At 38.2% G+C, this 25,036-nt stretch overlaps 1 protein-coding gene across 1 annotated transcript in view; it reads left to right on the top strand.

Annotated features, from left to right (window-relative positions):
- The window catches only part of SV2C (synaptic vesicle glycoprotein 2C), a 99,795-nt gene that overhangs the window by 11,627 nt on the left and 63,132 nt on the right, over window positions 1-25,036 (top strand). The window contains exon 2 of the mRNA XM_048931767.1: window positions 13,985-14,651. Coding sequence (XP_048787724.1) covers window positions 14,072-14,651 — 580 coding nt within the window. The 5' untranslated portion in view covers window positions 13,985-14,071. The remainder of the gene's footprint in view (window positions 1-13,984; window positions 14,652-25,036) is intronic.

Raw genomic sequence — 25,036 nt, 5'->3', positions numbered from 1 at the left:
ATCATAAAGGATAACAGAACATGGGGACTGTAGAACTTTTTTACAAGTTTAAGATGTATTATGGTAGTTCTTGTTTAAAAGATACAATGCTTATTTGAAATATCCAAGTCCACATCTCAAAGGCATAGGTAATTCTTTCGTTTTCTTGGAATCATGTAAGGATTTTGGTGTTCTGGGCTGCTCTGGTTTTTCTGACTCACAGGGGCACAAGTGCTTCAGTGTATCTTCCTTGAGATCTTCTTGTATGGTTTATCTTAAAAATAACGCAGTTGGATAATTTTTTTCATTTTCACCAGATGACCAATGCAGTGCAGAAGAAGCATATGAAATTTCAAAACACAGAAATCTCATTCCTAAGTAACATCAGGTGGAGAGCCCATTGCTCTTCCTCTGGGTTACTCGTATGGATGCTCTCTTCTAGCTTGTACGCTTATGTCCTACCCCAAATGATGACAGAGGAGTACATCTGTGCTTACCAATCTTTATACACACACACACACAAATAATCAAATTTATTGCAATAGGAATGTTTATATGAATTACAAACAGTAATTTTACTGTGTATGAGGGCATAAGTTCTTGCAGAATAAGATCACTTGTTTGATAAAGTGGAAATCTTGTGGCAAATGAATTTTGACAGTACAATTTCCTGCCTGGAGAGACAGGTAGGAAATGGAACTGAATTACTGATTAAACTTATTCAGTCAATCGTTGATGACTTTTTATTAAATACGCAATCTGCTTTTAGGTTCATTTTATTTCTGACTATTGTTTAAAACTACATGATTTTCTGAGCTTGGGGGATTTCTTTTGTGTTGTACTTCTCACGCATAAGATAAAAGGAAGCCATTATGAAAATCCGCATTTCATAGCAGGAATGACTTATAGGCTTAATATGTTGCTTTCTTCAATTCCTACGACGAGAAAAACTAATTTCTGTCAGAAGAAATGCAGCAGTTTTCTTTATACTGTTGCATTTTTTCAACCAATAAACCCAATTTTATTTGATATTTTAATAGAGTTGGAGTAAAAAAATTCTGTGATGCCATGGATTTTTAGTGCTTTAGTAATATGCTTTTTTTTTTTTATTATGAAGACCTTTTAGTTCAATAAAACTTTACAAGAATGTGTATGGCATAACTGGAATAGAGTTGTTGCAAAGCAAACTGCTGTACTTCGTAAGGGCTGAATAAACATATAGAAGCTTGTTAAAAAATCCAGGTAAGTGTAAGGAGTTCAACTTAAAAGCACTTTTTGCCTGTTGGTTTAATAGCTCTGTGGCAACACAGAGTGCAAAGGTTAAAAACTATGGCTGTGAATTTTGTTGTTGAAATGTGGAGGCCAGGAAAAAAGTATGCTGATTCAAATTCCTGTGAAATTTTGGACTGAATTAAAAGTTGCCTTTCTTTTGCAGGAATTCCCCTTGCTCTCAGACTGCAAGCAATGAACACAGACCCAGCTCTACAATCTGCATTACTATGCATTATTTTTTTTTTCAGTGCAAGCTGATACACACACATACAAGGAACTGAGCACTAAATCAATGTGATATATGTCCTGAGGCTAACATTGTATAGCTGTTTTTAAAAGCTAATTGTAGGCTAAAATCAAGATCTGGGTGATGAAGCAAGAATTTATATTTTAATTGCTTTACTTATCAAATTTAAATATTTATGACATCAGAATGTTGGGGTTTTTTTTGTTTTGTTTTGTTATGTTTTGGGGTTTGTGTTTTTTTTGGCATGTATGTTTTGTTGTTCTTGTGGTTGTTGTTTTCCAAAAAAAGGAAAATGAGTTTTAGAGTTTGGTTGCTTTCACTAGGACTTGGTTTGCTTGTTTTACCTCCTTTGAAGTTACATCTCTGTACAGATACAAGTGAGTTGTTTCTTCTTGTATGCTCTTCAGACTTGTACAGCCATGGAATAGGCAAGAGGGCTGCTGGGAGCTGGAAACCAATTTCTGTTATTAGTGAGCTGGCACTGATAGTGTACAGATCATTTTCTGTCCATGAATAAAAGATATTATCTGAGTCATCCAGGTGTCCTCTTGAGGGTGGCTGAGGACTCTCATTTGAACAAGGAAAGTGATAATAATAGACCAAACTCAAAGAGATGATAGATGGAAATACATATAAATGCCCATCAGTAACATGGAGTATTTTGCGTACCTTACTGCTCAAGTGCTAAAGTAGACAACAAGACACTGGACACTCCAGCCAAGTGTGACTAGTGGTGCTTCAGTGTGCTTTGACAGTGTGTGTACTTGAGGTGTTGATAAGGCAGATGGTCCACCTTATCTGTGGCATTCAGGGGATGTAATTGATGTGGCACTGCTTCCCTGATTTATTGATTCTAGCACTGCCTTTAGTAACATAAAAAATGTATGTGAGAGTGGTACCATCACACAGGCTTTTGTATTTGAATCATTGAATCATTTGAATGTATTTGAGCTATTCAGGCCTCAACTGGTTTTATTCAAGGGCAATATTAGTTAAAGCCAGGCTGTAAGGCAGTGTCTGCTTATAGACCAGATTTGCTACTAATGCCAAGAGTGAGCTTTCTATTAGCCATTCTGGTATGAAATACAATCAGTGTTTACTAATGAAAAATAATGCAGTGTTTTCCAACATGCGTCTTTCTCTGGCTGTTACTGGAGATTTTCTAAATGGTTGCTGTAAATGCGGTCACAACAAGCTTCCTGTACTTAAACTAATGGATTTGTACGTATAAAGTGTGCTTTGGTCTTCTGGAGCTTTTTCAGATTTTCCTATGCAGATGTGGAGCCACTTGCAGACCATTTCAGCCTGCAGGCAGTAGTCATGCTTGTTCTGAGTTTTCACTGTCCAAAGGATAGCCTGCAAGTCATGATATTCTGCATCTGTGGGGATCCTAAATGTCTGAGCAGACTATTTACACTGCTGAGCTTCCCCCCCAGCTGCTCACCGAGGCATTATCTGGCTGGTGATCCTGAAGCTCCTCAAGCTCCGGGGGCTGTGGGAGTCGTGAGAGAGCAGCAGCCATGAGGAGGCTCCAAGGGGGGGAGGGATGGGAGGAAGCGGGAATGGGGGGGTATGGGGGGGGGCAGGGAGGAGGCGGGGAAGGGGGGAACATAGTTTAGGTTGGGCAGCACTGTCACTGGTAGGGCATGGTCCCTGGACAGGGGGAGGGGAGGTGGTGAGAACAAGTTTCCCATCTACAGACTGGTGCATGCTGAGCAAGGTGATGTGGTGTTATGTCCAAGCTCAGTCACGGAAAGTCAGGATGAGATTCGGGAACACCAAGGGACCAAAGTAAGGTACCCTGAGTTTAGCACAGGCAAGCTGGGGTGCCCAGCTGTGAGAGTAAAGAGGATCCTGGGACCACGGCTGAGGCTCATCAGGGTCATTAAGACCTATGGTTCTTATGAAGTACACACAGAGAAAAATGGCTGTCATGGTGTTTTAAAATGAAATAAAAATGGTTCAAAATGGCAAAATTTCTTTCTGAGGTGCTTCAGTACACCACGCCTTGTTGCTATGTGGAGTTAAACACAGGGAATAGAACATTTTTCAGGTTGAACTGCTGGATGCTTTCAAAATAAGCTGAAGGAAGCTTACTGAAATTGAAAAAGAAAAATTACTAGCTCTTGTATCTTCATTTTCTGCCTAGTCTATGCTTTAAATGCAGAGCTCTGTATTTGTTCAGTTGTGGTGTCCACTGCTATATATTCTACCCAAGGGAAGAAAGCCACACTGAGGTAGTGTTCAGATTGCACGATGAAGATAAATTCTGTTTTAACGGAGATCTAGGTTGCAGAACCAGTAAATTGCTGCCTTTTCAGTACAGAGTCTGTTCCTTGGTCCTTTATCTTACTCTTTCTGTGCTCCCTTCCCACTCAGCTTATTGAGCCTACAAAGTAAAGCCTCATGAAGTTCAGTGAACCAGGTAGGGATATGAAACGTAAGCCTCTAAAATATTAAATTTGTGAGTTAATGGAAGCTATGCACCTGCAGTCACTTGGATTTACTATTTACTTTAGGGCTTAAGTTTCCTTGCAGTTGCTGAAAAATTGGATGCACTATGGCACATGTGCACTGTGCAAGTTGCAATAACAGTATAATTCAGTTTAACAAGATGAAGGGACCCAATTAACCATGTTCTTAACAAATGATGGATTTTGAATGTGGAAAAAAAACTGAGCTTGATGGAATCTTTAGGAAGTCTTTGTTTTCTGCAGTGGATTGAAGCAGTGTAAACATTTTGTACAATTATAAGCCAGTACAGCCTTTAAAAAACACAGCAGGATTTTTAGTAGTGGCACTTTTAGTTGGCAGGGTTAGGCGGCTTGATTTCCTATCTAAAGGTCATGAACTGGAAGCCAATGAGTCAGACTTCACTGTAAAAATTTTCCACCTGAAACTGTTAATTTTTCCTCCAGGGAGAGGTAAGACTTTATGAGTGTAAGAAGTCACCTTTTTTAGCACAGCAGAACTAGCACTCCATTTGGATAGCACATTCCATAATCTTTAATATCTGAGATGCATCTGAAGCAGAGGGTTAAGTTGCTGCCATCACAGAATTTTAATATAGAATTCACTGGTTTTCTTTAGCTCATAAACAAAAGGTAACTTCTAAAAATATGTTGTTTTCATCACAAGGGTCTTCTGATTATGAGACCAGTGAGAAAATTCCTGAATTTTAATATGAGTTTTTGGAAACTCAGTCTTTGGCCATATCCAACCGAGCCTTGAATACCTCCAAAGTTGGAGCATCCACAGTTTCTCTGGACAGCCTGTGCCAGCACCTCACCCCCTTCTGAGAATGGAGTGTCCTCCTAATGTCTACCGTCTGTGTAGTTTAAAGTCATTCTCCCTTCCATACTATCACTATTAGACCATGTACAAAGTCAGTTGCCCTAATGTTTATAAACTCCCTTAACTACTGGAAGGCTGCAGTGAAATCTCCCTGGAAACATCTCTTCTCCAAGCTAAACAAGCCCAGCTTCTGCAGCTTTTCCTCATAGGAGAGGTGATCCAGTCCTCTGGTCATCTTAGTGTCCCTCCTTTGGACCTGCTCCAACAGCTCCACATCCTTCCTGTACTGAGGGGCTCAGGCTTGGCTGCAGTTCTCCAGATGAGGCCTCACAAGGACAGAGGAGAGTCACCTCCCTTGCCTGGCTGGCTGATGTTTAGCTTTTCACTCACCAGGACCCCCAGGTCCTTCTCAGCAGGGCTGCTCTCAATGAATTCTCCCAGTCTGTAGTCATATCTTGACCCAAGTGCGACACCTTGCACTTGGCCTTGTTAAACCTGATTTAGATTCCTGTGTGACCACTTTTCAAGACTGTCCTGGTCCCTCTGGACGGCATCCCTCCCTTCTATTGTGTCAACTGTTCCACACATCTTATTGTGATCAGGAAGCTTGCTGAGGGTACACTCAATCACTGATGCTAAAGAGCACTGGTATCCAGGCCCTTGGGCCATTTGTCACCAGCCTCCAACTGGACATAGATCTGTTGACCACAACCCTCACACTAGTTTATGCAAAGAATACGTGTCATTTACAGTAATCTATAAATGTTTTCCTACCACAACAGTTAAATACATTACGCAGAGATTTCCTGAGAGCATGAGTGTTGCAGATAGTACACAGACCTCAGAATTAAATTTTAAAATGACTGATGCTTTCATATTTTGCTTTACATTATGAAACAAACTAATCACATCCATTTCTCATTATTTGCTGTCTTTCACTGCATCTTTGCTTTGGGAATTGCATTGCTAGCCACTTCCACTTAGCCTGTTACTTAGTTTCTTTTCTGACATTTGAATGTATGTTCCAGTAATAACACTGCATCCGACAGAGTATCCAGACAAAGTGCAGAAAACAAGCCGAGGAAAATCCTGAAGCAAACAAGGAGAAATATAAAAGATTACATTATCTTATACAGTACAGTTTTCAGTCAAGGAATTCACAAAATATCCTGTAAAAGAAACAGACAAGCTAAGGTGATGTGAAACCAAATTACTTGCAATACGTCTTTACAACTCTCGGTTGTACTTGCACAAAATGTCTTAGAACTTAAAGAACTTAGGTGTGTGGTCTAGTTTAAAAATACGGTGATTCTGTTTATTATTGTGATTCTGTCCTTTTCTAAGCGATGTATGTTTGTCCTTTTAGATCAATTAACAAGAATCTTAGCAAACAAGGAAGTATAAAGTCTGTAATTCTCCCATCAGCATGTTAGAATTAAAATTAAAAAATGATATGAAAATAGTGACACCAATATCTTTGAAGACAAATCATCAACTTTTAATTACTTCAAAATGAATATTAAAGTCAGATTGTACAAAGCTTTGAAATTCTTTGTTAAATATGGAGGAAAAAATGAGCAATTTAAATATCTGTTTTAAAAACACTGAAAATGCAATTTGCACAGGTATCTGTTAATGTGAAATGACAGATACCTGATACATATTTAATTACTATTAAGATCTGATATCTTTGCCAAATGTTTCTCCAAGACCGAATTTGTATGCAAATGGGAGATTGTTTTCCTTTTCTTATATGGATAGTGGTTGTTTAAGCAGTTTAAGCTAACCATTTAGGTTTTGTTACCTCTGGTATGAATATCCAGAGACCTCTGAGGTACTGCTCACTTTCTAGGCTGGATTTAAAAGACTCAGTTATTCTGTGAAAGATGTTTTCATACTGCCATATTCAGTGCTTGCCATTTGATTTTCTTTTATAACAATTAGCTCATTTAATGATAATTTATTTTTTAATATGTAATAATAATTCAATATTTTGTGTTGGAACATCTTAGAATAACAGAATAGTTTATGTTGGATAGAACTTCTGTAGATCATCTAGTCTAAAGTCTGCAATTATCTCAATACTCAGATCAGGTTGCTTAGGATTTTTTCTATTTGAGCACTGACTACCTCCAAGGTTGATGCCTCTGAGCAGCCTTTTCAGTGATTCACTACCTCATTACGAAGAGCATCTTCCTTAGAAATAGATGGACATTCCCTTGCTGAAACCTGTGATGTTCATTGTTTCCTCTTTGTTCTGCATACTTGAGAATAGCCTAACACCATCATCTTCATAATTCTTCTTCAGATGATGGGATATAGTGATTTGCTTCCTCCCTAAGACTTCTCCTATGGAGGCCTAGCAAGCCTACCTACTTCCATCTCTCCTTGCAGGTTTCCTTTGTTAGGACTCTAAACTTTTTACTGTTCCCTTCTCTCTCCAGTTTCTCATTGGCTGTTTTAAATTTGGTGGCATTAAGGGGATAAAACAGGATGTGGTAGTCCAAAAGTGGCACACAAGCAGAGGGAATATAGCCAGCAGCACGCTTGGGTTGCTTGGTGCAACCCAGAATGCAGTGCATCTGCCAGGGGGAAAACAGCACTCTGCAGGCTGCAGTTCAGCCTAGTATCTACCTAGACCCTCATAGGCTAAGCTTCAACCTAACTCAAGCAAGTATTTATTTAATTCAGGGAATGCATTCCCCATCTCAAATTCTTATTTTTGTGTAACCAGCCTAATGAGATACAGCAATATCTCATAATGGAGCACTAACTCTCTATTTTAATATTTCTGTCCAAGTGCACTGTTTGCTCTACCAGCAGCATTTCCTTCTTTACTATCTAGCACTAGTAAGATAAACTGCAAACAAACCAGTTCCTACTGCCAACAAGCAGAAGTTTATTTTTTTGACTGAACTTTGCATTCAAAGTTTTTCTTACTAACAGTTCATCTGCCGTTAAGTGTTTCATTATAGATATAAGCATTTAAATATACACGTTACATATATAATTCCAGGTATATAATAATAGAGATATAGATATCTATGCATATATATGCACGATGGCATTTTTTTGTTTTGCTTTGGTTTTGTTTGTTTGTTTGTTTGTTTGTCTGTTTTTGTTAGATTTTGTGCATTTCATCTTCTCTAGTCAGACTCATTTTACTTTACAGTACACCTGGAAATCTTCCTCTCCTTCCCTCTCATTATCTAGGTCAAGCTGATGAATGCTTACTTTCTCCCTCAGATTCCCACAGCTGAACCAGAGAAGCTTATTATGTCACTCTTGGTTTTGTTATTTCTCTATTTTTGAAAGTCTTTGGCAAAGGTGCTGGATGAATAGTAATTAGTAAATGGGCTCCCAGTCGCAGAGAGGTCTATATCTAGCTTGTCACTGTTTTTTTTTTCCCCAGCAGAAATAATACAAGCACATTTCACTGGAGGAGGCACTGGCTAAGGCAAGCACCCTCAGAGCTAGCATCACTCTGAAGTTTAGCTTGTGGAAAGAAGTAAATACAAAGCAGTAAGCTCAATAGCTGCTGTGCTGAAAATGTGTCAAAATGAAATATTTAAGATGTGAGAACTGTGAAACTATAGAAAGGATTTAATTTTCTGTCTTCTTATATTCTAATTCAAACAATAGTAACAGGTATTAGTGATGAAAGAATATATGCTTTGAGAGAGTGGCAAAATGCCTGGAAGGCAGTGGGTTAAAAACCCGTAGTGTTGAAATATTTCCTAACGTTATGCCAAGGAAGCAGTACCTACCCTCTTACCCACACCTCATGGCAGCAACAGCTGACGGCCTGTGAGGAGTACAAAATGAACAGTGGAGATGGAGAGGCTGGCAGCATCAGCTCAGGAGGGCAGTCTGGCGCCTCAAATCCAGCACTCTTAGGGATGATTTACTCCTGTAGAAGGACACAAGGTTACAAAGAGTTTTTTGAAGCGTAAACCAGGACTATAACCCTTCATTTTCTCCTGAAACATAAAAAACTCTGACTCCAGGAAGGAAGGAAAGACACTTAACTCCAGTGTGTAATACAGTTTGCCCTTCAAGATGCTCTTTAATCTTGCCATATATTCCCTGGGCTGCAGTGCTGTTCTGTGACATCTGTGAGGCCACTGTTTGTATGTTTGCTGTTTTGTAGCACCTGTGCAATACAGAGTGGTGCAGTGTAAATCCAGAACTTGAGTGACTGGGGCTAATTCTCTTGCATTTGCAGATTTTATTCCCTGACGGCTTTCTACTATGAATTATTTCATATTTTTCTTTCTGGGTAGGATTTCTTAACTTGTTTTCAGAATTTCCTATCAGTCTCAGTGCTTTTAAAATGCATTTTTCTCAATAATTACCCTTAGACTTTTTAATCTGATGCCTCCATTGTAAGTGCAATCTCCTTTCTTCTTTCCACTCGGAGCAGTTCTAGGGAGCTGATGGGTCTTTATGATCAGAGCAGTGTTAGCAGGAGACATGATCATAGCGGATGCAAGAAAGTGCTAGCATTTTATTTTACTTGATTTTGTTTTTATTTTATTTGTTTGTTTGTTTTAAATGGCAGTACTGAGCAAAAATAACTTCTATTACCTGTTTTCTGCTGTTCCCTCTCTGTTTGTGACACTGCAGCCAAGCTGTGGCTTATACTGCTTTGGCAGCTGCAGCCCAACACTGTAGGAGTCACAGTCTGGGTGTGTATCTTATGAATGTTGGAAGAGGCCAACAGCATCAGCTTGGGCTATAAATGCCCGTCTTATAATCAACTAATATCAGCTGAAAAGAATCCTATACTTCAGCTTTTGTGCCAGCACTTACGTAAATGTTGAAATTTAAGTTTCTATTCTTTATTCAGGCATAAGGAATCAAGTAGTGATAATAAGAGAGCATCTCTTCTGAGGCAGTTTTGCACAGATAACCCCATAAATTCAGTGATGGGAGGTACTTCTGTGTATGGCACAGATCTGCAGTTCAAATCTGACTCTGGATGCAATCTCATAAGCCACTGTTTCTCATAAGCCATCCATGTGAGAATTGTTGGCCAGCTTCAGTAAAATTTGAATCCTTTGCTACTATGCAGGAATGAGTAATACTGTCATTTATTTTCTTATATTTGTTCTCAGAGCTGAGAATATGAGAGAAAACATCATCTGCTTGTGTGTTCAGGTACTTACTTTTCATCTGGATATAAAACCATTTGACACATCAGAGAGGTAAAATTGGATGTGATTATGATCTAACAGAAGATTGTATCTTCAGATGAAGACTAACCCTTGACAACAGATAAACTCAAAATGCTTGGTATTCATGCAGAGCTCAATAACAATGAAATGAAGGCTGGAAAAAGGCAAAATCAAACTCCAATCAAAATGTTGGTTAAAAATGAAGAGGCATTGATTAAAATATGAAGTGTTTCTAATGTTTTATTTCTATTTGAAGAATATTCACGAATTCAAAAGAAACACAGGACAGATGCTGTACTAGGTCCTTAAGTGTATCCTAAATGCTGTAGCTCCATTTGAGTGTGGCTTCCAGTTCTATTGGTAATTTATTGCGTGAATATGGGCATATAGTGAATACCGTGTGCCTGTTACACAACCCAGAGCCTTCACTGTGTCTTCCTATAGCCTACATTTAGCAAAGATGCAAGTGTTTGTGGGAAATAGGATTTCTGATGTCTCCCAGATTTACAACTTCCTGGGACTTCATTGATTTATTTTGCAATGTCCCGCTTTTATTTAAGGTGTAGCAAAATACGTACCATCATATTACATAAACGTGGCAGAATGAAATAAATATAGTAATATAATAGAATGAAAAAGAATAAACATTAGAGCAAACAGATAATATGTTTGTTTTGAATCTTTAAATTTTTGAATGTTTTGAAAAATATATTTGTTAATATTACTTGACACAATATCTTTATTTCAAGCAAAGACACTATATTACTAGAGAAATAAGAATAATAAATTATTCTTTATATTTTGATATTTTTATTTTTATTCGAAGGAACTGAACAGGAATCTGTTGTTTAGTTTAGTTGAAGCAAACAGGCTTGTTGTGTAACACTAACAGTAGTGTCTGGACTTTCAGCTGCTTTAGCTGCTTTATGCTACTCAGGTAGTTGATAATCCTCATTCTTTCAGAGTCTCCAGTTGCTTACTTGCAGTCAATCAGTTTGTCATAATTAAAAGGGTGGGTATCTATCATGCATGGGCTATAAATAATTGCTCTTTGTACTTCTCACCCTTAAGGCAGGGATTTCAGTTCACTGAGAAGGAAAAGTTGTTGGAAAGAATAGTGGTCCAATAAAGTACGCTGCTAGAAAACCTAGGCAAGATAAAAGTGAATTTATGTTTTCATGTGCAGTACATCTTTCTGGTCTGCCTATTCAGAAGTTTGATTTAGTCTGCGTGCAGATTTTTTTTGCTGGCAGAGTTATGTTGTTAATTAATTTGAACAGGTATAGTTCCTTATTGACATACTTGGTCTATTATAAACTGCACTATACGCTCAGTTGCTTTTGAAGACTTATTTTTAGAGTGTAGCTCACTGAACTCATGAGGTAGGTGAGCCATGGAAGTGCAATCACTGCTTTGCCACTGTTGACATTTGCACTTTCATTCAATATTCTTAAATACTTGCTGTCTTCTCTCCACAGGAAAACTATACAGTAAAATTGAGTTTGACAAAATCAATATGAACTGATAATCTTTAAAAGAAGGCTGTAATTTCTGAAAGGAAAATATCAAGAATCATGGCATTTGAGCCTTTAGTTTAAATGCACTGTGTGTGCATGCCTGGAAATAATCTAAAATGATCAAAATGATCCGGGAACAGGTTGTAATTGTTCACACTCAGAAAAATAGTGATGAGGAACTTGTGAAGGTCTTGGTGGCATCTGTGGAAGGCTCCAGTAGGTTTGGTGAATGTTTTTGTATAGCTCGGTAACAGCTAGTAGATACTGCAGTCCACACATAGGATGAGATACCTAATTCAGTACAGACAGTAACTTCGGAGGAGCACCTTGAAAACTGAAAAGCTGCAATTAGAGAAACTGCCTTGGCATAAAAGATTCAGCAAGATGACCTACTTAGAAGAATCGTCATGTACCTAAACGCAGGCTACAGTTTTCAGCCATAAATATTACATGATTATTTTTATTTTTTTTTTGCTAAGGCTGCATTTCTTTTCCAGAAAATGTTTCAATTTGCATTGAAGAGCTGAATAATGACATCACATCTGATTTCTTTGAGAAACAGAGTAGTTAAAATTAATTTAGAGAAAGGGACCAAAAACAAATAATAGGTGAATATCTGTAATCATTATAAAAATAATCAAGCAAGCAGATCTAGTGACATGTCTTTTGGCTTCTTTTCCCTGCATATTTTGTGATTTTCAGTTTGGTTTTCTTTTATCAAAAGTGCATCATGTCCTTAGTTAATATGGTGAAGTCTATAATTCTTTCACAGAATCATAGAATCATAGAATCACAAGGTTGGAAAGGATCTACAAGATCATCTTGTCCAACCATCCTCCCATCACCACTGCTACCACAAGCACTAAGCCATATCTTGCAGCTCCTCATCCAGGCGCCTCCTGAACACTGCCAGGGACGGCAACTCCACCACCTCCCTGGGCAGCCATTCCAGTGCCTGACCACCCTCTGACAGAAAAAGCTTTTCCTTATGTCTAAAAAGTTTTTCCTTATGTCTAAAATCTTTCTATCTCCATCTTTTCTATCTGCCTTTCTATCCCTCAAAGCAGTATTAGTTTGAAAACTGATTCCTGGAATATACTTCTGGAAGGCATTTGCAATGGAATGAATAAATGTTAGCTTCTGAGCTCCCGTGGACCTCAGAGGACAGATCCACAATACCTTAGGAGTAGGATTTCCTTCAGAAATTTGCAGCCATTTATTCTTACTCCTGTTTTACATCCCACTGTGTTCTCAGTATTGCAACTTTAGCTTTTTGTGAAGTTGGAAAAATGGATCATTAAAATCATCATGGTTAAAAATAACCTCTTCCCCAAGCTGGAAGCAGGCAGTATTTACAGTGATAGAGAAATTAAAGCCCGTTTTCTCCCAGAGGTGGTGTTTCTGCAACCCTGACACAACTCCCAGTTTCATCCCTGCCCCTTCAGAAACATGAGTAATGGTGCAGTTCTGTAATCAATTTCAGCTGTTCTAACTATGTTCTAACTATGGACTATTGCCAATGAAAGAGCCTGCTTTTCTTCCTTATTTCTTCTTGCACTCAGCCACTATTGCTTTTTACTAACCATAGTGATTGTGCAAACACCCCTAGTGTTTGCAGGATGTGATAAGCCAAATTACCTTGCTGATATACCTAAATATTGCCCAGAAGAAAAAGAAAAGAAAAAGAAAAGAAAGAAAAAAAAAAGGAAATGGTTATGTCCCATGGAGCATGGTGCTTGGTATGAAGCTGCAGGGTCACAAATGCTGACACACAGAAAGAGGTGGAACACTGTTCCACCAACGCAGAATGACTGGAAGGGAAAGTAGGATGAAACATTCTGGTGCTTTCACACAAATCAGCATGAGATCATGCTTGGACTAACACTCTGGTGTATATTAGCTGAGGATACGTAATTGATCCATCCTGCCTGTCGCTATGGGCAAGTAAAAGAGGGATGCTCTCTGTCTGATTTTGGGACTGGAAGTTGCCAAAGTGTGGAACAGTTGCCATTTCAACCCACTCATCTCCTTGCACTGATTGTAGCATGAGGCTGTGCCAAAATCATTAAGCTTTGCTCTGTGTGAATGCATTGACCAAGTTCAGTCAACTGGTACAGAGCTCCTTAGTAGTTTTATTCATTTGGGGGATGGAAGCATTACTGAAACTGGAAAATCTTTAAGAATAAAAGCAGATATTTGTAGCCTTTTACTACACAGCAGTTTAAATGGGAAAGGGCAGTGAAAACAGAGCCATTGTGAAGTATAGCTTGCAGAACAGCTTGTTTTCTTTCAAAACAAAATCCAGCATCTACTGAAAAATTCAGTTTTCATTCTGAAAACTTGTAGATACTAGATTTTACTATAGAATATTTTCCTTGTAACATGAAATATTATAGCTGAAGTCCTCAACTGCAGTGTCCAGTGTTGACACTTTACTACATAATGTGTGGAGGCAAATAAGAAATAAACTTTTGTTTTTTTTCTCTCATATTTTGCAGGTTCTTGGCCTCTTCCTGCTGGTGTCCAACACACAATAGATTTTCCAAATAGTGTTCAGCAGTTGACTGCAGTAGAACAGATACAAGATGGAGGAATCATACAAAGACAGGACTTCATTAGTGAAAGGGGCAAAAGATATTGCCAAAGAGGTAAAGAGACAAGCTGTGAAAAAAGTGAATAAGGCTGTTGACAAAGCTCAGGATGGCTACACACAGAGGTCTTACAGTCGATTCCAGGACGAGGAAGATGATGATGATTACTATGTCCAAGGAGGAAATTATGGTGTGGAAGCTAATGATGATGAAGGATCAAGTGAAGCAACTGAAGGGCACGATGAAGATGATGAAATTTATGAAGGGGAGTATCAGGGAATCCCCAACATGGGGCAGGGCAAAGATGGCATGGTGGCCTTAGGGCAACCTGTGCGTGATGAGTATAAAGATCGTCATGAACTGGAAACAGAAAGGAAAGCTGATGAAGAAGAATTAGCACAGCAGTACGAACTGATAATACAAGAATGTGGCCATGGTCGATTCCAGTGGGCCCTGTTTTTTGTTTTGGGAATGGCTCTAATGGCTGATGGAGTGGAAGTTTTTGTGGTTGGATTTGTGTTGCCCAGTGCTGAGACAGATATGTGTATACCCAATTCTGGATCAGGATGGCTCGGTGAGTGAAGTCTTCTTTCTGTCTTTTTGCTGATACAGATTTCACTTACATTACGCCTAACTATGAATTTTGTTAACACCATTGCTAGCATACAAGTATTTTTGTATTGAATATAGAGAAGCAAACCGTACTAAGTGCTAATACAGATTTAATGAAATCTGTAATTATGTTTTAAATAGTTGTTTTATTTTCAATCTCTTAAGTGTAAATACCTCAATAAGGTGGAAGATTGCATAGTAAAATTTAACAACAAGAGATATTCTTTTTCTTGCTTACAGGAGTAGGTATCCAGATATTAAAAGGAAATAAAGAAATAAGGAGTGAATTTTTGAAACTCTTCAAGATTTACACAGATGTGATAAAGAATAAATTACATATTACACACAGCTGTCCAGCAGCAGTTATCATGCTGAGTGAGAGCATTCCCAAGGGTTGGTTGAAATACAAAATGGGAATGCAGGAAATCCAGAGAAAGTACTGTCTAGCTTTTTTTTCTCACTTTTATCTTTTTTTCTCTCACTAACTATTCTCTAGCCATCTGAAAATTACAATGTTTACTTTGAGTCAGGGGGAGAGAAGCCACAGGGGAGGATGGCTAAAGATGCTCAGGAGTTATGTTTTCTGTGTCTGGTTGGTTGGTAGGGAAGAGCTGCATTTTGTCCCATTGACTCTTCCCTCTGATGGTGCAAAGAGGCAACTGAAGCAGCCTTTTGTGCCTAGGTGAGAGTTCTGCAAGCCAGTCTGTGCTTGTGCTGGGTATGCCTGACATTCGGATGCTAGTAGTCTGGCACTGTTTCAGTAAATTTAAAATCCTTCTGTATCAGAAGGTAATGAGTGGAAAGAGGATCTGAGTTCTCACTGGGAGCTTTGAGAAATTCCTTTCCATTTGATGCTTTACTGTTAGAAACGAACTGCTCCAGCTATCTGTACAGTGCAGTGATTTCTACTAAAATAAATTAATTTATCTAAATTTTTATGGCTAAAGAGGATGCATGCAAGTAATCTGCTTGGTACTGCTTGTTTACACAAACTTATGTTTTTTTGGTCATTTAATTTGTCATGCTTGAATCTGTGTGTTTTCAGATCTACTTTTTATAGAAAGAATGTGTATAAATATATCTATATATAGCCATTTTGGATCTTTCCAAGTAGTTCAAAGAGTAGGAAGAATGAAGAGAAATGAAAACAACCTGAAGAGGAACGTTACTTTAATTTTTACTTTGCTAGTGTAGATAATACCACAGAATACATAACATGGAGAAAAATATATTTTCAAAAAACAGTGTTTTGTTTAAACAACTGTTGTGAGCACTGTGGAGGTGTCTGTGATTGAGCAGGAGGTGTTGTCCCCACAGTTGTAGTTGTCCGTGACAATTCATGTCCGTCTGTTACGATATGACCCATGTCAGGATAAGGGCTAAGGGTTCCTCAGTCACTGGACTTTTTATGATGTTGTCTTGAGATATATTGGAATGACTCCATCAATTATTAAATACAGCTCAGTACAGAAGCTATTACATACCTCATATTATGTATGTATGGACAAAACAATTGCTTGAAAATTAAATTAAGTGAAGGCTTAGTTGTGCAAGCAGTATATTATGATGTCTAAAATACAGGATCTGTGATGGCTGTTCCCACATCTTCCTTTTATAATAGCAGAACAGTAGCCTTAACAAACAAATAATCCTGTGTTAAAAGATTAAGGTGCTAAAAACAAAAATAAACAAAAATAACACTGGAACTAATAACTAATTAGTTTTTTCTTTTTCTTTTTTTTTTTCCTTCCCTGCAGTGTAGTGTGGAATTGTAATGTGGTTGTTTAATCAATAGTTGCAGAAAAATGATATTACTTGCCCATTGCTAATAGAAATACACTGCAGGTTGGAATCCTTCTCTACAGTGATGACTGTAATGCTTATAGCCGATATAGACATGCAGCCTTTGCAGACAGCATAATCATAATTCCAGTAATACAAAATATTCATCAGGACCGTGAATGATATGATCATAACTAGATCCTCACAGCTATCCATTTCAATTACTCCACTGCTGTGATTTCACATCATAATTATGTCCTGACTGGGGTCTTCTAGACATGCATGGTTTTTTTCCATGGTTTTAAGTCCATAATCTAGAGGACTTTGATATTAGAATACTAAAGTTATGAGACCAATGCTAGGAGTTATGAAGAGGAATTCTTACACATACATAACATTTATTTATAAGGCATTTTGCTGGACTATTTAGACTATAACCTGAGAACACCCTAATTTGTCATTGAAAAAGCACTCATTCACTCAACTAATTGTAAAACCCGATTTCTCATACCTCAGCCATACTTCATGTCATGATGGTTTATTAGAAGACATGAGCTGATTAAAAGTATTTGGCAATATCCATAAAATCACTCTGTCACATTTTTTTGTTTTACTTGCACCAGAATAAATTCCTAAATTCCCCAATTCCCTCTGTATTCACTCCTGTGTGACCTTCTGCTTTGATTAATCATCAGCAGTATTTCAGAGCCCATAAACTTATTAGGAGGAAGTTTTTATTAGAATTAAGAAGTGGTTTCTTGATGCCTTTGGGGTTGAATAAAAACAACATGTATCTTTTTTCCTCTCTGAATTGATGTTTCCTTCAAAACAAGGAAGCTGATGTGATTAAACTATTGCAAGGTTAAAGTAACTTGTCACCAACCACGCAGGTCTGTTTACAGCATGTTCACAACTGTTCTGTACTGTGAGGCCCAGAACTGAGCACAGCACTCCAGATGTGGCCTTGTAAAGTGTGATTAGAGGGGAGAGATCTTCTCTCTTAATCTAGTGGCAATACTTTGCCAAGAGTACCGTTAGCCTTCTTTATGGTGAGGGCACATTGCTGACTCATGTTCAAGCTGGCAACCAACAGGACTCCCAGGTCTCTTTCTGTAGAGCTCTTTTTCAGCTGGGTGGACCTCACGTGTGCTGATGCCTGAGATTGTTCCTTCCTCCCCAAGTGCAGAACTCTTCACTTCTTGTTGAACTCAATAAGTTTCCCGTGAGCCAACCTGTCCAGGCTGTCGAGGTCCTTCTGGATGGCTTCATGGCCCTCTAGCGAGTCAGATCATTAATGAAGATTTTAAACAGGACTGGATACTCTGATCTAATCCTCTTAACCAAGGTGGAAGCCTTTCACACAAAAAATCAATATGAAAGTCACCGGATTAAGCAATTATTTTCCTTAAACTTTTCTTCTTTTTGCATTCCTGCTAAGAAAACCTGACAACAGGTAAGCCATTTGTATTATAACTACTATCTTTTTCAGAGGCCAGTATCTTAAAAGGAATACTGAACTCATGAGTTGTATATGGAGTTGCTGGTTCAAACAAAGAATAGGGCCTAAATATCTTTAAGCAAGATCACACCGCTTGAGCCATTTATTCTCTTCCTGAACCTGTATGCATTTCCCATGGCTTTGGCAGAAATCTGGAAATGCACAGTTACATTGTATATTGAACAAAGGACTGAAGGAACTGGGTCCAGACGTTTTGAAAATATTAATGCATCTACTTGTCTGATGGGATTCTCCAAATTGTCTAGATGCCTAACTAAATCCACAGATCCCTTGCACATATTCTTAGAAACTTAAGCACATGTACAAATCCGAAATTCTACTGTTATTCTCAGATTATGTTTCCCCTGGGTATCCTTCATGTAGTTCACTGAAAAAAAATTCTTTCTGGAGCAGCTTCTCCAGCTGTGGAGATTCAGATTAAGATGACTTCCAGCAGATTTCTATGTTTTCTCCAATATTATGGAGAGCATGTTAAAATTCATGACTCTTCTGAGAAAAAAAAAAAAAAAAAAGAAAAGAAAAAATTAGGCTTCATTTTAAATGTGAAGTGTTGGCCATGGTATAATTTTTTGTGAATGTTTCAGGGATGTCAAAATGTTAAGTACTTATTTGTGGTTCTGAAAGTTACTGTATTCACAAGGAATGCATGTAGGCTAAGAGCAGTTACTGTAACCATTGCAGACCTTAGAGCATGGGGAATCTTGCTGAAATAATGGTTACTTGCATTTATTGTTAATAGTAGAAATAAATCTTTTGTAGCAATATTTGAAAATAGACATGCAATAATTTAAACGTGTACTAAATATTGCAGAACAGGGTGAAGACTGGTTTGTAGGATTAATGCCTATTTCTTCAGAAGATGTGAGAAATAGAAATGCCCTCATGCATGCTTTTCACCTCACTGTACAGCTCTCTTACAGTGACATTAATAAAGTACATCTGTGACTGTGCTTTTTCTATGTACCTTCCAACCATAATTGTTTGAGGGAGAAAAAGTAAGAGACATATCCTCCTCTGTTCTAACCAGCTATACTGTTTGGAGCAGTGGAGATGATGGTTGTGTTTCTTTTTCTTTTCTGAAGGAAAAAAAAAAACAACACAGTGGAGGGTATGTGATGTGATTTTTGCCTGCTAAGAGGCAGACTGAACACATCTCAGGGAATGTTATGGGCTGGTAACAAGATGGGATATGGAAGCATGAATTCAAAACATTAACAAAACACAGTATGTTCTCCCAGCAGAGAGGCTACAGATTTCTATAATTCAAGGTGGTTTACAGCTGCCCTCCTTTTCAGAGTGTGATTTTCTCACTGCCAAACCACTGTGCTATTAGGAGGAACAACACCACCAAGTCAGCTGTTTATTCTTTCACATGGTTCCTGCATGCAGGCTTTACTGAGGACTACAAGCTGAGCATCAACCTACATGTTCATTCTTCACTTTTAAGAGGTTCACTGTTAACCCCACACTGCAGGGTTAAATATAGTATTTCTTTGGCTCCATACCCCACTCAGTCATGCAGATTCAACCTGAGTAACAAATATAATAAAAAACCTTCACAGTGGCTGCACTGCAGAGCCACTTGCTGCTTTATCCGACTTATTTTTTGAGAACTCTGTAAGTACCATTATCTTTTTTTCTTCTTTCTTCCTTTTTTTTTTTTTTTTTTTTTTTAAATTAATGGACATTACTATACTTGCATACGTTGGAATAATGCCAAAGAGATAAAACCACCTCTATGTTGAGCTAGTAAATTGCTGGGCAACTTTTTGAGCCAACCATTCATTGCCAGAATGTAACATTTTTCAAGACTGAAGCTGTGCTTACTTCAGCTGAATTCAATGAGTACATATTGGAAACTGGCTTTTATTTTGATGATGAAAATTATAGCCTGTAATTAGGATAATGTATATACTTGTGAAGATTGTGTAAGTAGCCATTAAGATACTTCTGCATCTAGCAAGTCTGTTACAAGCATGTTTTAGCAACATGTGCAAATATGCCTGTATCGTTAATCTGCATACATAAATAAAGCTGAATAATTTTGTTTGCAGTTATCTTAAATCTTTGTCTCAGTGCTTGATTGTGTCTAAAACTTAAAAATTACTGGACTGTTCTTTTAGGCACTGCAGGTTATTTTCTGCCTGTCCAAGCTCAGATCAGTGATTTTCCATTCATGTCACACACAAGTGTATAATCTTACAAAAATGGCAGAAAGAAGGAAATGCCTCCCAAAGGCATGGCCTGAGGGCCATGGTGATTTCCCATGTTTAATTTGGCTGTCACCATCACTCTTTCTTCCCTCCCTCAACTGCTGCAGCATCTCTGGCTGATTATATATCACTTCTTAAATCAATGCATCAGATCCAATCTTTTAACTAAACCGAACATTTTGGATATGGTGGTGCATTTTTTTCAAGGTTCTGTTCTGGATAATTCTGCAACACAGTTACTTTACAATCCAGAGCTTTCATTTCTTCAAATGCGTAATTGTTTGAGCACTTGCAGCTCTGAATCACAGAATCACATAACTGTAGGGGTTGGAAGGGACCTCCAGAGATCCTCAAGTCCTGCAAAGCAGGCTCCCTATAGCAGGCTGTTCAGGTAGGCATCCAGGAAAGTATGTCCAGAGAAGAGAATTCGAAACCTCCCTGCACAACCTGTTCCAGTGCTCTGACACCCTCACTGTGAAGAAGTTCCTTTGCATATTTGTGTGGAACTTCGTATGCTCAAGTTTAAGGCCGTTTCTTATTGTCCTGTCCCCACAGACCATTAAATAGAGGTTAGCCATGTCCCTTTGACTCCCACACTTAAGATATTTATAAACATCAATAAGATCCCCTCTGAGTCTTCTTTTCTCAAGGCTGAACAGCCCCAGCTCACCCAGTCTTTCCTGATAGGAAAGATGCTCCAGGCCCTTCACCATCTTTATGGCCCTCTGCTGGACTCTTCCCAGGAGATCCCTGTCTTTTTTGTACCAGGGAGCCCAGAACTGGACACAGTATTCCAGTTGAGGCCTGACCAGGGCAGAGTAGAGGAGGAGGTTCGCCTCCCTGGACTTGATGGCCATGCTCCTTTTAATGCACACCAGGATCCCACTGGCCTTCCTGCCCACCAGGGCACACTGCTGGCTCACAGCCAACCTGCTGTCCACCAGGACTCTTAGGTCCCTCTCTGCAAGCTCCTTTCCACCAGGTCATGCCCCAACCTGTACTGATACTTGTGGTTATTCCTTCCCAGATGCAAAACTCTACACTTGCTTTTGTTAAACCTCATCTGTTTTCTTGCTGCCCAGCTCTCCATCTGTCCAGGTCTTGCTGAATGGCAGCACAGCCTTCTTCACAGTCAGATATTCCTCCCAGCTTTGTATCATCAGTGCACTTGCTGAGGGTGAACATAATTTCCTCATCGGAAAAGTGAAGATAATGAACAAGACCAGACACAGCACCGACCTCTGAGGAATACCACTAGCCACAGGTCTTCAACCAGACTCTGCACTACTAATCACCATCCTATGAGCTCGGCCAGTCAGCAAGTTCTCAACCCACCTCACCATCTTCATCTATCCCACACTTCCTCAGCTTTGTTATAAGGATGTTGTGGGACACAGTATCAAAAGCCTTCCTGAAGTCAAGGTAGAAGACAACAACTGCTCTCCCCGAGTCTACCCAGCTGATATGAATTCTGCATCTTGTATAAAATTTTAAGCTCTGAAATAAAAGGGAGGACTCATGAGCTCTCAGCAAGGAGACCAAATATTTTTACAGAGACTGTGTTAATGAACCTCATTATGATGTAGATCAAACACAATTTAATGGCTTTTTGTCACGTCTGAGTAAAATTCTTCCGATGCATTTTGCCTATGGATTTAATCAATGAAGGATTTAGAAACTTTCAAACCTTCTTACTGATCATTTTGTATCATACTATCAATATTTCAACTATTGCAAGTCACTTGAATGCTAAGATGTGTAAGATTTGAAAAAGCTGCTTATCCTAGTACTTTGGTTTGTTTATATGAATTAACTTTTTCTTTAATTTATATAAGTTAACTTTTTTCCCCTACTCTGACTGCATTTTAATCCAGAGATAATTCTTTCACTGCGATGGATGCATCTATTCTCACTGTATGCACCTGTGTCCTTTGAAACAGTAGTGTAGTTTAGTTTTGATTATATGGAAGAATAAAAATGTACAAATATTTAAACGAAGAAGTGATATTGAGTTACTGCTAAAATAGACAAATAAATGTAACGAACTGGTATTTTTTAAACTATTCATGCAAGTACTTATTTAACAGTAGTCATAATGGTGGTTAATAGTCTTTCCAGGACATTATTATTTTCATATATATCACATATATGAAAGCTTTCATTCATTCTTATGCATTTTTCAACAGTTTATATTCACCTTTCAAATGCAAGGTTTTGTACTACACCCACTGCAACAAGCTAACAGGCCACAAGTGTCTGGAAGGACACTCAAATATGCTGCATGACTAGAACTTTCATTAACTTTTTCATTGAAGAATCTCAGATTTTACATTTTGTCCAACTTTACTTACTACTCGGACTTCTAGATGGGAAAGGAAACTGTTCTCTTCTTCCCTGTACAATGGTCATGGAATTGTTCCCTAGCTCTCTTAAACTGATCACCCTTTTAACCAATATCTTCTGGTCTTTGATACACTTAGTGGGAAATGTAAGAGGCTCTGATAACACATTTTGTATGTTAGACTCCCCTAGTTTATCTTAACAAGTAAACTTTTATAGGATAAATGTGTGATGAATGAAGTGACCTAAAGATCCACAGAAACCAGTTTATGAGGCTGACAGAAGTTTGTTTTTTCAGAATGGTAGAAAGTTAGGATGGCAATACAAACTAGGAAAGTTAAGAAATGGTGATGACATCAGCTTTACATATATAAAGTTCTACATTCCCAAGGGCAGCCAAATATAGTCAGTTTGCAAGCTTCATGTCACATCAGCCAGACAGATTGGTTAGCAGTGCAGAGCCTTGCCTGGGCTTGAGAGATGAATTTAACATGATAGATGGCCATCTATTGCACTCATGCATTTCCCGCAGCATCTGACAACAGGCTTGGCCTTCCTCACCGAATGCACAACAGCACATGACTGAGAAAGGAAACTCCCTTAGCTAATAGTCCCACTTCTTTCTGATTTTCAGTTTTTGGGAGTAGTTTCTATGTGGCATTTGTCAGACCTTGTTTCCACAGTGCACAACTACTTTCCTGATCTCCTGGAGCTCAGGGTGTCAGGGTTGGTTCTGAAGTTGCCGTGAGCAAGTCTTCTTAAGAAATGGAGATTATGAGCTGATGTATACAATCACCTAAACAGTTTTCCATGCAGAAAATATAATTGTGCCCAGTGGCATCATTGTAAATTAGTAATTAAAAAGCCTGTTAATTAAAAATCATCAGCAGGTATATGGGTATCCCACAGGGAATCATCCTGATCTGTTATTTATCAGCCTGCTTTTGTTAATCTATTTCTATGACTATGTGGGGGAAAGCAGAACAAAGTGTGATCATCATCACTCCCTTAGCAAAGAGAGCTCCCTTTTTCACTCCTGTGCTGGTTGTGTGAGGTAAGGGAAAGCTTGTTTCATGTCAGAGTCTGCGTGAGATGTTTCAGATACTGGTTTCTGGTAACTTGCACCAGATAAAAGTCTAATTCAAGTGTCTAATTCAGTGTCTTCGCTGTTTTTTCTATTCTTGTTTTGTATTGTTTTGCTTTGCTTTTTGAAGTCAGATATTTCCAGGTTTGTGGTATTTGTCTGTTTATTTTTCATCTTTGTGTCTCTTCCCTTTACCTTTTCACTGCATTGTGAAAAAAAAGATGATAACAGCCACTACAACATGGAGGAAAATAAACAAAATTGGTTTGTCCTATTTACAAGGAAAAAAGTTTGCACAGTACTGCAACATAGTTGTCAGTTAAACTCTGAAGAAATAAACATATATTAGTTTTATTGTTGTATAGATCCCTTTGCTAGAAGTGTAATCTTACTGATTAGTTCTTTGATCTCTTGTATTAAATTCTGCTATAAATATAGATACATATATATGTATTTTGTAGTTTGTTACTTTTTGTAATAGTTCAGCACTAATTAAAAGTCAGTGATATTTATAGACTCTGCTCTGAGTCAGAAGCAGGACTAGGCAAATAAGGAATTAACATTCAGGCAATAAAACTTGTAGCCAAAATGAATGGTTTTGATATGAAATGAGATGATTAATGCAGATGACTGCGTGGGCAATGTAAAGCTTTAGTGAAAATTCTTCTTTTTTTTTTTTTAACTTTGAAATTTAATTAATCCTAGCACATTGCACAGCAAGTTCAATCACATGCAGTATTTATAATTATTCTGATTCTCAGGATTTCCATGGAAGTGCATTTCAAATTGCAAAGTCACAGTAATTTCTGGCATGACAGGGTCAATTCAGAGCTGGGTGAAGAGTGCACTGAATTTAGCATCTAAATTTGAGAAGAGCAAAATCCAGAGAAATCTCTGTAGTTGCAAGGGAAGACAACCAGGAATTAGGGGTATTAGGATAGCTTAGCTTAACTGTATGTTTTATCTGAGGCTTGTCTGTTAGAATTTTCTTCCTAATGCCAGAGGGAGTGATTGGCTCAAAGGAAAAGATAGCATGAAAATCATACGTTCAGTTATAGCACCTAGAGAATCTGTCAACAGCCTCACATCAACATGTGGGATTACCTGAGTTTTTGATAAAACTGTTCTACATGTTGATACTGGTAACAACTATCTTTTTAAAATGCTGTGTATATGGGAAGAAAAATATCAAATATTGTCTTGTTCTTACAGCCCTGTGTTGCTAAATTTAAGTACTGATTAATTATTTATGCTGTGAGTACCAAGGAAGTACTGCATTGGTCTTTTTATCTGTAATGCATTATTGATTTATCTAGTAAGCAAGAGTAGTATAAAGTAGCAGTGTGCACTGCTGTTTGCTGCAATGATCACTATCAGTACTGAGTCTGAAAATGATTCTAGTGATGAAA

The sequence above is a fragment of the Lagopus muta genome, chromosome Z (genome assembly GCF_023343835.1).
Source record: "Lagopus muta isolate bLagMut1 chromosome Z, bLagMut1 primary, whole genome shotgun sequence".
NCBI lineage: Eukaryota > Metazoa > Chordata > Aves > Galliformes > Phasianidae > Lagopus > Lagopus muta.
The sequence above is the reverse complement of the archived record's forward strand: the minus strand, read 5'-3'. Positions and strand labels throughout refer to the sequence as shown.